At 36.7% G+C, this 14454-nt stretch overlaps 1 protein-coding gene across 4 annotated transcripts in view; it reads right to left on the reverse strand.

Moving 5' to 3' along the window:
- Positions 1 to 14271, reverse strand: part of LOC106178823 (uncharacterized) — a 32297-nt gene extending 18026 nt beyond the window's left edge. For 2 of the 4 annotated variants that reach the window (XM_087011236.1, XM_087011239.1), the window contains exons 1-13: positions 14119 to 14270; positions 13598 to 13741; positions 12885 to 13044; positions 11734 to 12470; positions 7588 to 7690; positions 7132 to 7284; positions 3843 to 3937; positions 3162 to 3235; positions 2598 to 2738; positions 2013 to 2164; positions 1660 to 1749; positions 1338 to 1486; positions 330 to 446 (exon numbers count right to left, since the gene is read on the reverse strand). In XM_087011236.1, the coding sequence (XP_086867362.1) occupies positions 330 to 446; positions 1338 to 1486; positions 1660 to 1749; positions 2013 to 2164; positions 2598 to 2738; positions 3162 to 3235; positions 3843 to 3937; positions 7132 to 7284; positions 7588 to 7690; positions 11734 to 12470; positions 12885 to 13044; positions 13598 to 13732 (2106 nt within the window). In that variant the 5' untranslated portion in view covers positions 13733 to 13741; positions 14119 to 14270. Of the gene's footprint in view, positions 1 to 329; positions 447 to 1337; positions 1487 to 1659; positions 1750 to 2012; positions 2165 to 2597; positions 2739 to 3161; positions 3236 to 3842; positions 3938 to 7131; positions 7285 to 7587; positions 7691 to 11733; positions 12471 to 12884; positions 13045 to 13597; positions 13742 to 14108 lie in introns of all 4 variants that reach the window. The other 2 variants (XM_087011238.1, XM_087011237.1) reach the window with 2 other exon arrangements.
- Between the last annotated feature and the right edge of the window lie 183 nt (positions 14272 to 14454).

Here is a 14454-nt window from a genome sequence, read left to right on the forward strand (position 1 = left end):
ATTAGACCATGTACAGCCAATGACAATTATTTAGATTCTCTGCTAAACTTCACCAACTTTTAGCTTTATGACCAAGGTATGTGATTATCAAATACCCTTGATAAAATTACAATCAATAAATTTGTTTACAAGTACTATAATTTTTAATTTTTATTGTCACTTGTAAAATTCATCAGTCTTTATTGCAAAAAAAGAATTTAGCTTTGAAAAATTTGTTTAGTTCAGGAAGTAAATCCCTTTATTGTAATACATTCATTTTTTTAACAAATAGAATTTCTCTATAGTTTTATTAAAATGTACATAACAAAAACGAAAACAAAAGAGCTAACCTTAAACAAATCCTGTAGTTCAGAAAGTAAATCCTTTGGTTTTATTCGTTTGGGAAATTGTTCTTTACACTTGCTTATCAACTGTGTATACTTTTTGGCTACTTCTTCAGGCCAAGACTGTAAATTGTATACATTTAATATACTGTGTATCAATATAATATTTATAGCATGTCAATAAAATATATACAATCGATACAATATATACAACGTGCCAATATAATATAATATGATATAATATAATATTATATATATATTTATATATATATATATATATATATATATATATATATGCTACACCAACAAGTCAACTAAATAATTAACTGCCAAAGGATATCAGATATCTTGGGCACCCTGCACTCAGTGAGCAATTGGCGCGCGCCACTTGCGCTGCGCCGTTATCTCATCGTTTGCGGGGGTATTTTGGTGAGATTTTTGCCTCTCGCATGGCTGAGCAAAATATCTCACGTGTTTGATATTTTTGGTCTCTTGGGGCAAATGTCTCAGCGTGTGCGGGGTGCAAGAGCCGATTGCTCAAGTCATGCCAATAATGCGCATGTGCCGGTAGCCGGAAACAAACAAACATGGCAGCCCCCAGCGAAGTCAACAAAATTGTACACAGTTATAGTTAGTCTGATTGATTAACGTGACCATTTTCCATTACTATCAGAAAAAAAATCAATATGTAATGTTTCCTTAATCACATGATCCCAAAGTTCACAGTGCGTCCGATAGGCGCAGGCCAGGAGGCACCTCTGCTGCGCTCTTTCTGGGAGCTGAGGAGCACGAGCATCTGGCGCAGCGCAAGTGGCGCGCAAGTTGCTCACCATGTGTGGGGTGCTTAAAGAAACTTATTCTTATAATTGGAATTACCAAATTTAATTAAGAGCACGTCCCTATGCCACCCCCACACCCCCATTGCACACTACCTGGGTCCTTCAAACAACCCTTAATTGATTCCATTGATCCCCAAGCAAAATCCTGGATTCCTGAGAGACCTTGTAATCTTACCACTGCATTAACGCCAAACATCCACAAGGAGTCCATACTTCCCCCTTCTTCCATGGGAATGAAATGTCCCTCCTCGTACCATTCATCATGAACAAAGGCGCCATCTTTTTTGTCAATGGCCGTCACATTGGTAAGCAGTTCCAAGTACACTGAAATGTGAGACGTAAAATATTTTTGACATGCACCGAGTCTTCACGAGATAAAAGTCAGATTACTTCATGTAGAGTTTCAGAGTGGGTTTAACACCTCCTGGGCATGTACCACCAACTGGCACATCAGAGGACTAAGAACACCAGAAAGAGAGCTCAATTCTTGAACTTACCAACACCCAGACTGAAACAGTCAGTCTTATTTTTCGCTTTCCCAGTTTTCATGTACTGGGGACAGGCATAACCTGGGGTGTGACCTGTTCCTAGAGAATAAAGGAAAATGAAAAAATTATTACCCCCTGGAAAGAGAATTCCTTTGAAATAAGTGTAACTTGTAATTTGAGGCCACTGTCAGAGAGCAAGCAACATTCTTTAAGTTATTTATTTTATCTTATTTTTCATAAGTTGCTTTTCTCAAAATTTTGCTGTGACCCAATATCCCTAACAGTACAAAAATGTATAATATACATTATAACATAAATATAAATTTAAATATAAATTTCATTTGTCAAAAATAAAAACTCACTTTTGGAAACAACTGAGACAGCAGAAGCCGACTCTGACCCAGCGTGCTTAGTCTTATACATCCTGGCAAATCCCATGTCACCAAGACGAGCATTGTTCCTGTCATCTAAAAACACATTGCCTGGCTTGATGTCTCGATGAAATATTGGTGTGCTACAAAAAAAGAACATAAATCAAAGAATGATTAGGAGTCTTTTTTTAAAGTATTTTTGAATTTTTGAAATAAGCAACTTCTAAACTGTATGAAAAAAAAAAACAGACACCAACCCAAGTGTTGCATTTGACAAGCTCTATAAAGCACAACAAACCAGAGGTCTCTACCTTTTATAATTCCAGAATTACTGAGAGTTTTCGATATTGGCATCTGATGGCTGCTTCTCCCATGAAAATGCACCAATGGACCCCAAAATCATAAAGATGAAACTAAGCCCCAAGTGTAACTTCTCATCATTATTTAAAGCATAAAACGTTTCTTTTTTCCCCCCTTTTTTTAAGTTGGCAAAAACAAATATTTTTACGTAGAAAAAAATTAGCTCAGGCTGGTGGTACAATGAGTTTTTATCTTTTCATAAAAGAATGAAGTTACCCTGAGTCCTGCAGAAAACACACTGCATCTGCAAGTTGCACACTTATCCTGAGTCTTGCTTTCCAGTCTAGTTGTTTGGCGGCAATTTTATCTTTCAATGTGCCACCAGTCATGTAAACATACACCAAGGCTTTGCGATATCTGGAATGACATTTGAAATTGTGAACTATGTAAACTCTGCAGGTCTATCAAATCCTTTGCATTAAAAATACATTTTTAATTCACTTTTCATTTACGTCAAATTTAGAGACATGCCACCAACTGCTTTTCTTTCTTATCTCTTATCAGTGAGATAAAATTGCCAAAACAGCATCTTCAGTACCTGACAAATTTGTACCACTAATATGAAATCTGATAAAGTATGTGATAATATTCACCTATTTTCATGACAATTTTCCTTCATTTTTCTATCTATTTATTCGTTTACTTATTTATCTTATATTTTTTGTTCAACACTTCTTTTACAGTGCATATACATTGCATAAGATATATATTATACTTATTGTTTCACAGATATTCACTTATTCAACCCTTATCAAAAACCAGACCCCTGTCTATCCTCACCCTCCTCCCTCCTCTTCACATACGCCAAGTGCCGTCAGCAGATAGGTGTACTTTAACTTGGCTATTTCCTTCTCCTTAAAGAAAAGGGGTTAAAATTACTGGGTTAACATGGTTTTAAAGCATTAGTACTCATCTAACTCATCTACGGGTGCATTCCCAGAGACTTAGATCGATCCAGAGATTTAGATCTGGATCGATCTAACTCCCTGGGGGTTCATGCTAAATTGCAGTCAGTCGAGCGCGCACGACAGTTAATTACCCCCTTACAGCTTTAAGCGGGACAGACGCTTAAGCCGGCTAAGCTGACAGCAATCTAGTGAGACTCCCCACAGGGATAGATCGATTTAAAATATGTGGGAATGGGGTCTAAATGTTAGACCAGTATTGGAAAAAACAACTGGAGTGAAGCCCAAGACAGAATATACTGGAAGAATACACTGCTAAGGCCTCCTCAAACAGTGGGACACTTTAGGCTTTGACTGATGACTGAAAGCATTAGTTACTATCCGGTACATTATCAAATCTTAATAATCATTATATTATAATGCTTTCCTCTAGTGAAAATCACAAGCCTGTAATTACATTTATGACGACAGCTTTGCATTTTTAAGTCCAATGGTTACTTATACTGGAAGAATTAAGAAAAGTGTCTAAAAATTTTTTTTACAAAAAAGGCCATACCCTATCAAACTCCAAATCTCCCTGGCAACTGCCCTCTTTGAGCCTCTTCACAGCAATTGCCCTATTTTTCAAAGGTCCATCGTAACAGAAAGTGCCTTGAAGAGAAAATTAGACTTTGAAGATTATACACAACACGTATCTTCAAAATATACTTTAATTGGTTTGACTTGATGTAATCTGTACACAGTATTTTTCTACTTCATATCTTATATCTAATTTCAGCCATAACATGCATGTCGCAAATCAAAAGACATGGATAACTAAGCAAAACATTACATAACATAATATTATATGAAAACCTTACATTACAAACCTTAACATGACATGAATACCTGTAAAATAACATGGAACTCGGCCAAATACAATATAGCAGAACACATCATAATATTACCCATTGCAGAACAATACACTACAGCACAACATAACATAACATAGCACACACAACATAACAAATATAACACAATAACAAGGCAGCAAAGCTGTCAAATGTACAGACAAAATAACAGAAAAAAGGATGCAAAAGAGGTCATTTTGCCAATTTTGATGCAATAATAAACAAGCCCGTGGAACTTCAAAGTCACACTTTGAAAATGCCAATATGTGAAACCGTTTAACTGGCAGTAAGAATTACCAAACAGACTGCATTGCCTACTGAAGCTGTATTTTAGTCCCATGTTTCTTTCCTGTAAGTTTGAGAACAGTAAGTGACATGCTTTTTCTTAAATGGTCATCATGGGAGCAGTGCCCAAAATAGTTTTTTTTTTAAATTTTGATGCAATATTACATAATGTTTAACAGCATAATGACCATCAATTTTAATAATAAAATATTAGTTTCATGGATATTCAGAAAATGTGACTAGCAAAGGTCTTCAGGCCCATGGAACTTCAAAGTCACAACTTGAAAATGCCAAAATGTAAACAAAGACGGCACTGTTCTGAAATGTTTTTTTTTTTTTCATTTTTAACAATTTTTTAACATAAAACAAAATAAACAGTTTACTGCAATTTTTATATGATCAACTAAGAAAATTGATGAGATGGGAAAAATATCAATAGAATAGTGTTAAATGTCCAATTTCCTCCATTCTGAGATTCTGAACATAGTGAATGATTGAATCTCACAAACTGCAATGATATGAGTTTATTTCCATTTTTGACACTTTATTACACAATACACGATAACAAGTTTACCATCATTTTTACATAATCAACTAATAATGTTGTAAAGATGCAGGAAATGTCAACCAAACACTTTTACATGTCTTATTAGTTAAATAATGAGACTGTTAACATGCCTAAGAATTGAATCTGAGGAAATGTGAAACAAGACAGCACTGTTCTGACATGGGTTTATTTCCATTTTTAACACTTTTTTAACATAAAACAAAATAAACAGTTTACTACAATTTTTATATGATCAACTAAGAAAATTGATGAGATGGGAAAAATATCAATAGAATAGTGTTAAATGTCCAATTTCCTCCATTCTGAGATTCTGAACATAGTTAATGATTGAATCTGACAAACTGCAATGATATGAGTTTATTTCCATTTTTGACACTTTATTACACAATACACGATAACAAGTTTACCATCATTTTTACATAATCAACTAACAATGGTGTAAAGATGCAGGAAATGTCAAACAAACACTTTTATGTATCTTATTAGTAAAACAATAAGACTGTTAACATGCCTAAGAATTTAATCTGAGGAAATGTGAAAAAACAGCATTGCTTCTAAAATAATGGCCCGATTATGCTGATTTTCGAACTCAACCTGCGTTTTAGTAAGATTGACCACTCCTGTGAGTTTAATGACAATTGGCCTATCTGTTTTTCTTATATTGTGTTTACAGTGTTGCATATATGCTGAAAAATGAAAAAACAGCATAACTACTAAAATAGTGGCCCGATCATGCCGATTTTCGAACTTGACCTGCATTTTAGTAAGATAGATTACTCCTGTGAGTTTCATGACAACAGGCCTATCGGTTTTCTTTGGAATGTGTTTACAGTGTTGCATATATGCTGAAAAGTGAAAAAAAAGCATAACTTCTACAAAAATGGCCCAATCATGCTGATTTTCGAACTTGACCTGCGTTTTATGAATATTCATCAGCTCTGTAAATATAAAGCCCAAAAGTAAAACTGCCTTCCACTTATCGTGTTTACAATGAAAGTGCACGGCACCGGCGACGGCGATGACGGCGACGACAGACGCAGGTGATGGCAATATGTACAGACACATCTATATATATATATATATTTACTGTACTGTTTGAGAACAGTAAGTGACATGGTTTTTCTTAAATGGTCATCATGGGAGAAGTGCCCAAAATAGGTTTTTTTCAAATTTTGATGCAATATTACATTATGTTTAACAGCATAATGACCATCAATTTTTAATAATAAAATATTAGTATCATGGATATTCAGAAAATGTGACTAGCAAAGGTCTTCAGGCCCATGGAACCTCTAAGTCACAACTTGAAAATGCCAAAATGTAAACAAGACAGCACTGTTCTGAAATGTTTTTTTTTTCCATTTTTAACAATTTTTAACATAAAACAAAATTAACAGTTTACTGCAATTTTTATATGATCAACTAAGAAAATTGATGAGATGGGAAAAATATCAATAGAGCAGTGTTAAATGTCCAATTTCTTCCATTCTGAGATTCTGAACATAGTGAATGATTGAATCTGACAAACTGCAATGATATGAGTTTATTTCCATTTTTGACACTTTATTACACAATACACGATAACAAGTTTACCATCATTTTTACAAAATCAACTAACAATGTTGTAAAGATGCAGGAAATGTCAAACAAAAACTTTTACGTATCTTATTAGTTTAATAATGAGACTGTTAACATGCCTAAGAATTGAATCTGAGGAAATGTGAAAAATATGCTGAAAAGTGAAAAAACAGCATTACTTCTACAATAATGGCCCGATCATGCTGATTTTCGAACTTGACCTGCGTTTTATGAATATTCATCAGCTCTGTAAATATAAAGCCAAAAAGTAAAACTGCCTTCCACTTATCGTGTTTACAAGGAAAGTGCACGGCGACGGCATCGGCATCGGCATCGCCATCGGCATCGGCATCGGCATCGGCATCGGCGACGACAGACGCAGGTGATGGCAATATGTACAGACACATCTGTGTCTGTACATAAAAAATCATAACAATATTACACAATACAATATAACATAACACAACACAATGCAACACAACATAACACAATACAACCAAAGTATCTTTAGTAAGTCAACCCACCTTTATGTACGCCCCCAAACCCACACTCCTCATCTCTAGCCAATTGGTCCTGGAAACCATTGGTCATGGTCACCAAATGGCCATAGCTAAAATAGTACAGATTGTCCCTGGTCCGGAACTCTGGCCATGGACGAGGATCCAGTAAGAAAGCACCTTTAGCAGAAAATAAGAATATAGGGATTAAAGATAAAAATTATAATGCCCTTCACAATCTTGACATGCAAGTCATTTACTTCATTCTGATTATGTGACACAATGTGATTTAGATACCTGATCAGATTATATTTTACTATAATCAGCCGGTTCTTTGTTCTCATACACATTTCACTAGTATTGTTTCACAAGCTTTCCATGATGAATGTGTGGTTCAATCTAACAGATTTCCATGCAATAAATTACTCATAACCAAAAAATTATTATCAACATCAATATCATTTTATCATTATCATTAAGGACCTGATTGTCTCAATGCCGACACTTCCTCTGCTGTAGCCTTCCTAGAATCAGTTTGCTCTTCTCCAGGATAGCCTTGACCCTGACCTTGACCCCGGCCTTGACCCTGGATAATACAAAGCAAATAATCCAAGTGCAGGGATGGGTTGAACAATAATAATGGAGTAAGATAAAATAGTTTATTTTCTCTTGAGGATAATTAGATTTAGCTTTGAAATCCTGTATGGGCTACCTTTAGGGACAGTTCACATGCAAAATCTATTTTCTAAAAATCTAAAAATCTATTTGCCGTATCTTGTGATCACAGTCTGTGCCTTGAATACCCCACGGCATAATTACGGACAGTGCGAGCCAGTTATTTCCAAAGCTGTAATTAATTCTCGGCACTGCCAGTAATTATGCTGAGGAATATTCAGGGCACAGACCGTGATCACAAGATACCGCAAATAGATTTTTAGATTTTTAGAAAATAGATTTTGCATGTGAACGGTCCCTTAAGGTAACAATTAACAGGGTAGCTATCTTCTAAACCTCCCAAGATATACCAACATGATACATATCAAGAGAAAGCTTATTTCAACAGCTTTTCATTTCATGTCCTTATTTTATTATGTAATCATTATGTAATGAGATATAATGCTTAATAGGTGTGCTCAACATGATCTTTACATATTAAAAACTAGAAGTCCACTACAAATGGATATGTGTAGACAGCTTGACTCGTGAGCCCTCACTGGGATCAACAAGAATGCGCCTCAAATTAGCAATATGTGTTAAATTAGCAGAGATATCAAAATAAACCTGATTTCCAGTTCAACGAGACCCCCTAGCCTAACTAAAGCATGCGTAAGTTGAAAACAGAGCTGATGTTATGAAATCCCAGACACACATTTTGACACAAACCTTAGATCTAACGAATGAATGCCAGCTTTCATCGGTTGAGAGTTCTAATTAATTTTGACACTGGTCTAAATCGTTCTCTTGAAGCCATAAACTGAAGCGGAGAAATCAGCCTTTTAGTGCTCCCCGGAGATTCCAACGTTATATAACCAGTGAGCTGCATTGGCAAGCTGAGAAATTTAGTTATTTATACTGGTTCAGCCCTCTACTCACTGCCTATGTAACTGTCACTATGACTTTCATCCATTTTCAACATTATTATTGAACATTTTCAACCGGAGGCCCCCTCCATGCATTGACAGCAGCCACCATGTTAGTCGTGAAGTCAGCCTTCTTTACCACGTGAGACCTAGGGGGAGTGCCTTTGCCCATATACGTCTCATCTATATCTCTGCTTTTTAGAGCTTTAGTAGATCGTCAGAATTAAGTTCACTGATAAATTCAAAATGAAAAGTATTGTTTGGCAAGTGAAAGCGGGAAGTTACTCACAGAATGTGAAAGGCTTAGCAGCAATCTAGTACGGGAATTATACAGCTGCAAAGTGGAGCTGCCAATCAAACACATATATGGACAAGTGTGACCTACTTTAAAACTCAGATATGCTACCACAGGGGTAAATCAGCAATTAGGCTAAAATTACGGGTTTATTTGTAAACTTCCATTATATTAAGGCCGGTGATAGTAAAAGGACCAAAGTCATAGAAACAAAGCAGTGGGCTTATAAGTTTTTTATAAAAAATTAAAACAAACTTCCCAAAAGGCCAATTAAAGACGGGGATTAAGTACAGTGTCCAACGGATGACGCTCTGGCGCCAATTTGAGGGGAAAAATGCCGTTTTCGGTATTGGGATTTTCTCTATAACCAAGACAGCTATTCAAGTGATTCAAAAGGCCTCATAAAGCTGGGTGAAAGCACTTCAGCACGGTACCAGGGAATTGTCTTAAACTATTTACTTTTGATTTTATCATCTTTTACGTTAAATTACCCCATATTTCAATGGCTTATTCACTTCAAAAGGCGATATCTTTCAAACAAACAATTTTCTCTTAAACCCCTGATATCATGCTGTAGTCCACATTCCTAACAACAATAGGTGCAACTTTTGTAACGATCGGTTGCTCAGATAGTGAGATATACTTGGCAGCGATTCACTAATCTCGTCAATATAGAAAGCTGTTAAAACAGCCAAAAACGTTCACAGGTTGGTTAACAGGGCTTATTAGTCAAATGCTTAGCTGGCAAATTTACCTGTTATCGGTTATACGATCAGCTGGAACCATTGCTTATTGTCATCTAAAAATATTTTGTTTGGGTGCTTTGAAGGGGCAGAAAATCGTGCTTTTGTTACATTTTCCGACCACTCGTTAGGCATGTAAGCGTGCCGCCATTTTGATTGACAGCTCTGGAGAGGGCCCTAGCCTTGTGATGCCCAGTAGGGTGTCAAGGATATGTAGAAGGAAACGCTAACAAAGGCGATTACGTTTAACCGCAATTAAGAGGTGTGAAGTTGCATTTGAACGTTTCAATGGCTCTTCCTCGGCAATCGAGTAATTTTACCTGAGAGATTCCTTCTTTGTTATCGGCAAAGTGATCAGATAAAACTGTGTCGAGAGCAAGTGTCCGTCACTTGTGTTGATACGAGTTTTTTGACGGGTAACGCTGCAGAATTATTTTGCACGGCACTTGGTAGTCGTCAGATCAACGGAAAAATCCAGTGATTACTTCAGAGCGGTCTCGCTCAAAATGCCAGCTAAGATAAAGGGGAGACGCTCAGCTGCACAAGATTCAGCGGTAAAAGTGGCTGAGAGAAGGCTTTTGAATAAATATTTTATTTTTACACACATGACACTTAGACCCTACTCAGTATTTGCTTTTTACCTGCTAGCCTTGACTATTCTCGGGGTCTTTTTGTGATTTTCATTTTTGGACACTTGAACTCTTTCTTCCCGCTTGATCAGTGATTTTGAAATTGTTTTTCTCCAAATATCGCAAAATGCAAAGCCGCTAACATGCGTTTTTATTTTTATTGTTTTAATCATGCTGTCAACCTTTGCTTGGATTTCTCTTGTTTGGCCATTCACATCACAATTTTTCGCGTGTCTCTCAAGCTCCATGATATCATATCTTGGAGAATAAAATTTTATTTTGTCAACATTAGATTTACCTTTTGCAAACGGCGACCAACAATCATTTCCGGTTTCGTAACGTGTCGCAGATACGCTCAACGATATATATCGCAAAAATTAAAGGCTAGGCTAAAAGTATCCTTTTTTATTTATTTTTTTTTTTTATGTTTTTATCGATTTTTCTTTCATTTGTCAATTAATTTAGACGTTTCGATTAACTCTTTCACCCATTTATTAGGTATACAGAAATCAGTCATCCGACTGAACAAATAGGGCCGGTTTTCCCCAACCGCCACGCATAGGCCTTACTCTCAAAATTTTCCTTCTTTCCTCTGGAAAGGGACTTTTAACACGAACTTTTCTCTTCCCCATAGTGTACTAGCTAGACTTCTTCGCTGCTAAGCTGATGTAAGACTTATGACCTATTACCGCACACGTAATCGGCTTATAACTCATTAACTGTGCTCCGACCCCCTCATGGCAACGGCCCTTAGTAACAGAGGCGTGGCTTAGTTGTCAGCCTGACTGGAGCGCGTGCCGGTTGAAAAACTCATCAAAAGACGCATTTTGCGATGCAAATTCATAAAAATTATTACATCCAATGTTAGATACTTTTTTGATTAATGTAAACACACAAAAAACTCAAAAACACGATTTTAAGCGTATTTAACCCTATCACCGGCCTTAAGATAGGCTGATATGTAGTTGATATTTCATCTATCTAATACTGACAAATTCAGAAACACACCCACATTTTGGCCATTTACTGTTAATTGCTACCTTAAGTGACATACTCTTTTATCTACAAATACAATACACCTATTATTTAGGAGAAAAATACAACCCATACCCCCTATTTGTTTTTCCATACAAATTTAAACCATTCAAGTTGTCTTGGTCTACCCAATTCAGAATAATTCCAAACAATATGAAGAGACTTTATAATCTTAAACATACAGTAACTAAATAATTCTCTCTCTCTCTCTCTCTCTCTGTTAAACAGATGCAATTTTTCATAAAAGACTGGTATTAATCATTTATCCCGGGTCAAGATATAATTTAAAATTTGGTATAAAATTTCAGGCTCACTTTAAGTCTTAAAACATTATTTTCTGTACTTACCCCAGTGGCAAAAGACGTTTGGCCTGTACTTTCTGAGAGGCCACTCGGTGGTGATGGTCCCTCTGGATGGGTCTGATCCCCCATAGCCCCCCTAGCACCCCCAAACTGATTCCTTCCCATATTACCAGGTACGTTAACCCCTGACATCATGCTGCCTTGGTCTCCAGTCCCCGCAGACGGCATACTTTTCACTGGTGCATTTGATCCAAATATAGAGGATTCTGGTTGTGTTGTTTGACTGAATCCAGATGGATATTGTGCTGCCCTCTGTTGGTTTGGTGGCGTATATCCTGGTGTATATTGTGCTGCCCTCTGTTGGTTTGGTGGCGTATATCCTGGTGTATATTGTGCTGCCCTCTGTTGGTTTGGTGGCAAATATCCTGGTGTATATTGTGCTGTTGTCTGTTGGTTTGGTGGTTGGTAACCTGATGGCAGAAACTGATGAGTTCCTGTTGGATAACCCTGTGCTGCCACCTGGGGAGAAGTTGTTGGATACCCAGGTGCTGCCACCTGTTGGGCAGAAGGAACCTGCTGTCTGGCTCCCTGTGAGAATGCTCCATATTCCTGTCCTGTTTGCTGGCCTTGAGGGGAGAACATGCCTCGTTCATGGTACCTACTATATGTATTACCAATCGGCACCTGTTGTTGCTGAGTGGGAGTCCTTGCATATAGCTGTTCTGTGGGTGGGTGGTACCCTTGTTGGGGTGCCACTGGAGGTCTATTAACTCGGTAAGGAACTGGAAGAGATTTTCCTAGTTTTACAGCCTGCGGTGTTTGACAAAAGCAACTAAAATGGCTTTGGTATCAGACTAGTACATGTAGTAAAAATTCAATTTTTAATCTGACCAGACATACAAGACAGGTAGAAATTTCAGGGGTATTGAAGACTACTTTTTCACTATCTCTTGATTTCAGCTTTGGAATTGCTACTTTTGATGGGCACTAAAACCAGAAATTTTCTGAAGTTCACCAGCTCAAGAAACCAGTGGGCAAAAAGTTTAAGGTGCATACATTTCTGTTTTTCCTTAGTTATTTTAACAAAATATTGTGAATATAACACTCTCCTACCTCATATTCACTGATGCCTTTTTGAAAATTTTAAAAAGAAAAAAATAACCATGACATGTTTCTCTGTTAAACCAGGTACCTACAGGTATAGAACACCTTCCCAGAGGGTGTGTCCAGCAGGTCAGCCAGGTGCCCCTGCTCTGTATTCCTCAGAACTTCCTGGAACTTTTCAAATGCCTCTGGACCCCTGGTTTTTACCACGTCCAAGATGTGCCCTGCTTTGTCATATCTTGTGGGAATAGACTGGAAAGAAAAACTGGAAATGAAAACTAGACAGCAAAGCTTGCGTATATACTAACACTTTAACAGAAGTGATAAATTTAGAAGGATATAATTAGGTTTGATAGGGTCAAATGTCATAAACATAAATTAAAAACAAGGAAAACAAAGAGATGACAATATGGGAGTAAGGTCTGAAAATGATCGCATTTTAATGACATTTATGTTAATTATTAATCATTTAACTCATGAGCATAACTCATGAGTTACATGAGCATATGAAAAATATTCTATCCAAAGAACATTAATGACCCAGGAGAAAATTCAAGGAAGTAATACACGCCCATCAAAAATCCCTACAAACTATGACAAGGGATCAAGAATACCAGTTGCATCCTAATTTTAACCATGTCACTTTGCCAAACACTATACCAACACCCAACAACCTATGGGTATTTAGCATAATGATGCTCTTGCAACAAGAGCAAAATATATCCATTTCATTAATAGTTCATCATCCAAAGCTAATCCTAATCATCAGACTATCAAAACTACATGAACACACTAATGGTCATACCTGTATTTTCTCCATGTCATAGTCTGTGATGAGGTTACAGGCCATGAGCTCACTGAGCAACACCTCGTTCACCATCAAGTCATCTATAAGGGCCACTCTGTTCACTTTAAGTCGCTCCTTGTGCTCTTTCTCCATTTTTTTTTCCTAAGATATTGTATAATTGCTCAAATAATTCAAGTACGATGATTTATTTTCTATCATTCTTCCATTTACCTGATAAGATGTATTTACAGTATTCTATTTCAAACAATTCTAACAAACCAAAGCTTAAAAAGAAACTAAAAGTATATGTTTGTAAAAACTTATTCAAAATTTAAGTGAATAACTGGGTTTTTGAAATTTGGGAATACTTGGACAACCACTTAGACAAGGAAGTGTAAAATACATGTATTCAGGGGACTGATACTGGGTACAATGTCAATGTACCGACTTTCAGTACATCCGGTTTCTACATTCTCACTTAGAGTAGACACCACTCGGCCTAAATATACATGCTAACAAAGTAACTTACGTGAATTTACCTGTTTGTTTCCTAAATTACTGGAATATGTCAGTTACATTCTGTTAAGAACCATTTAGACCCTTGGAGTGTAGCGATGTCCTCGTCGGTACAAGCCTGTGGTGGTCGGAGGGCATCACTGGGTACAAGGGTGCTACTTTCACTTTTCTCGGATATGTGTCGCTATTTTCAATACGTTCCGATAAATAAAAACAATGAGTCCAAATATGAAAAGTGCATGCATTACGTCTTTTTTTTACAAAGATATGCTGATTAAATTTAAAGATGTATATGAAAGATAGGTAAAAAGATGTGTGAGGAAATACATATTTCCATGAGCCACTTTTAAGGATAAGGT

Source organism: Lingula anatina, chromosome 4 (assembly GCF_051362555.1).
Source record: "Lingula anatina isolate TDL-2025a chromosome 4, LinAna3.0, whole genome shotgun sequence".
Classification (NCBI taxonomy): domain Eukaryota; kingdom Metazoa; phylum Brachiopoda; class Lingulata; order Lingulida; family Lingulidae; genus Lingula; species Lingula anatina.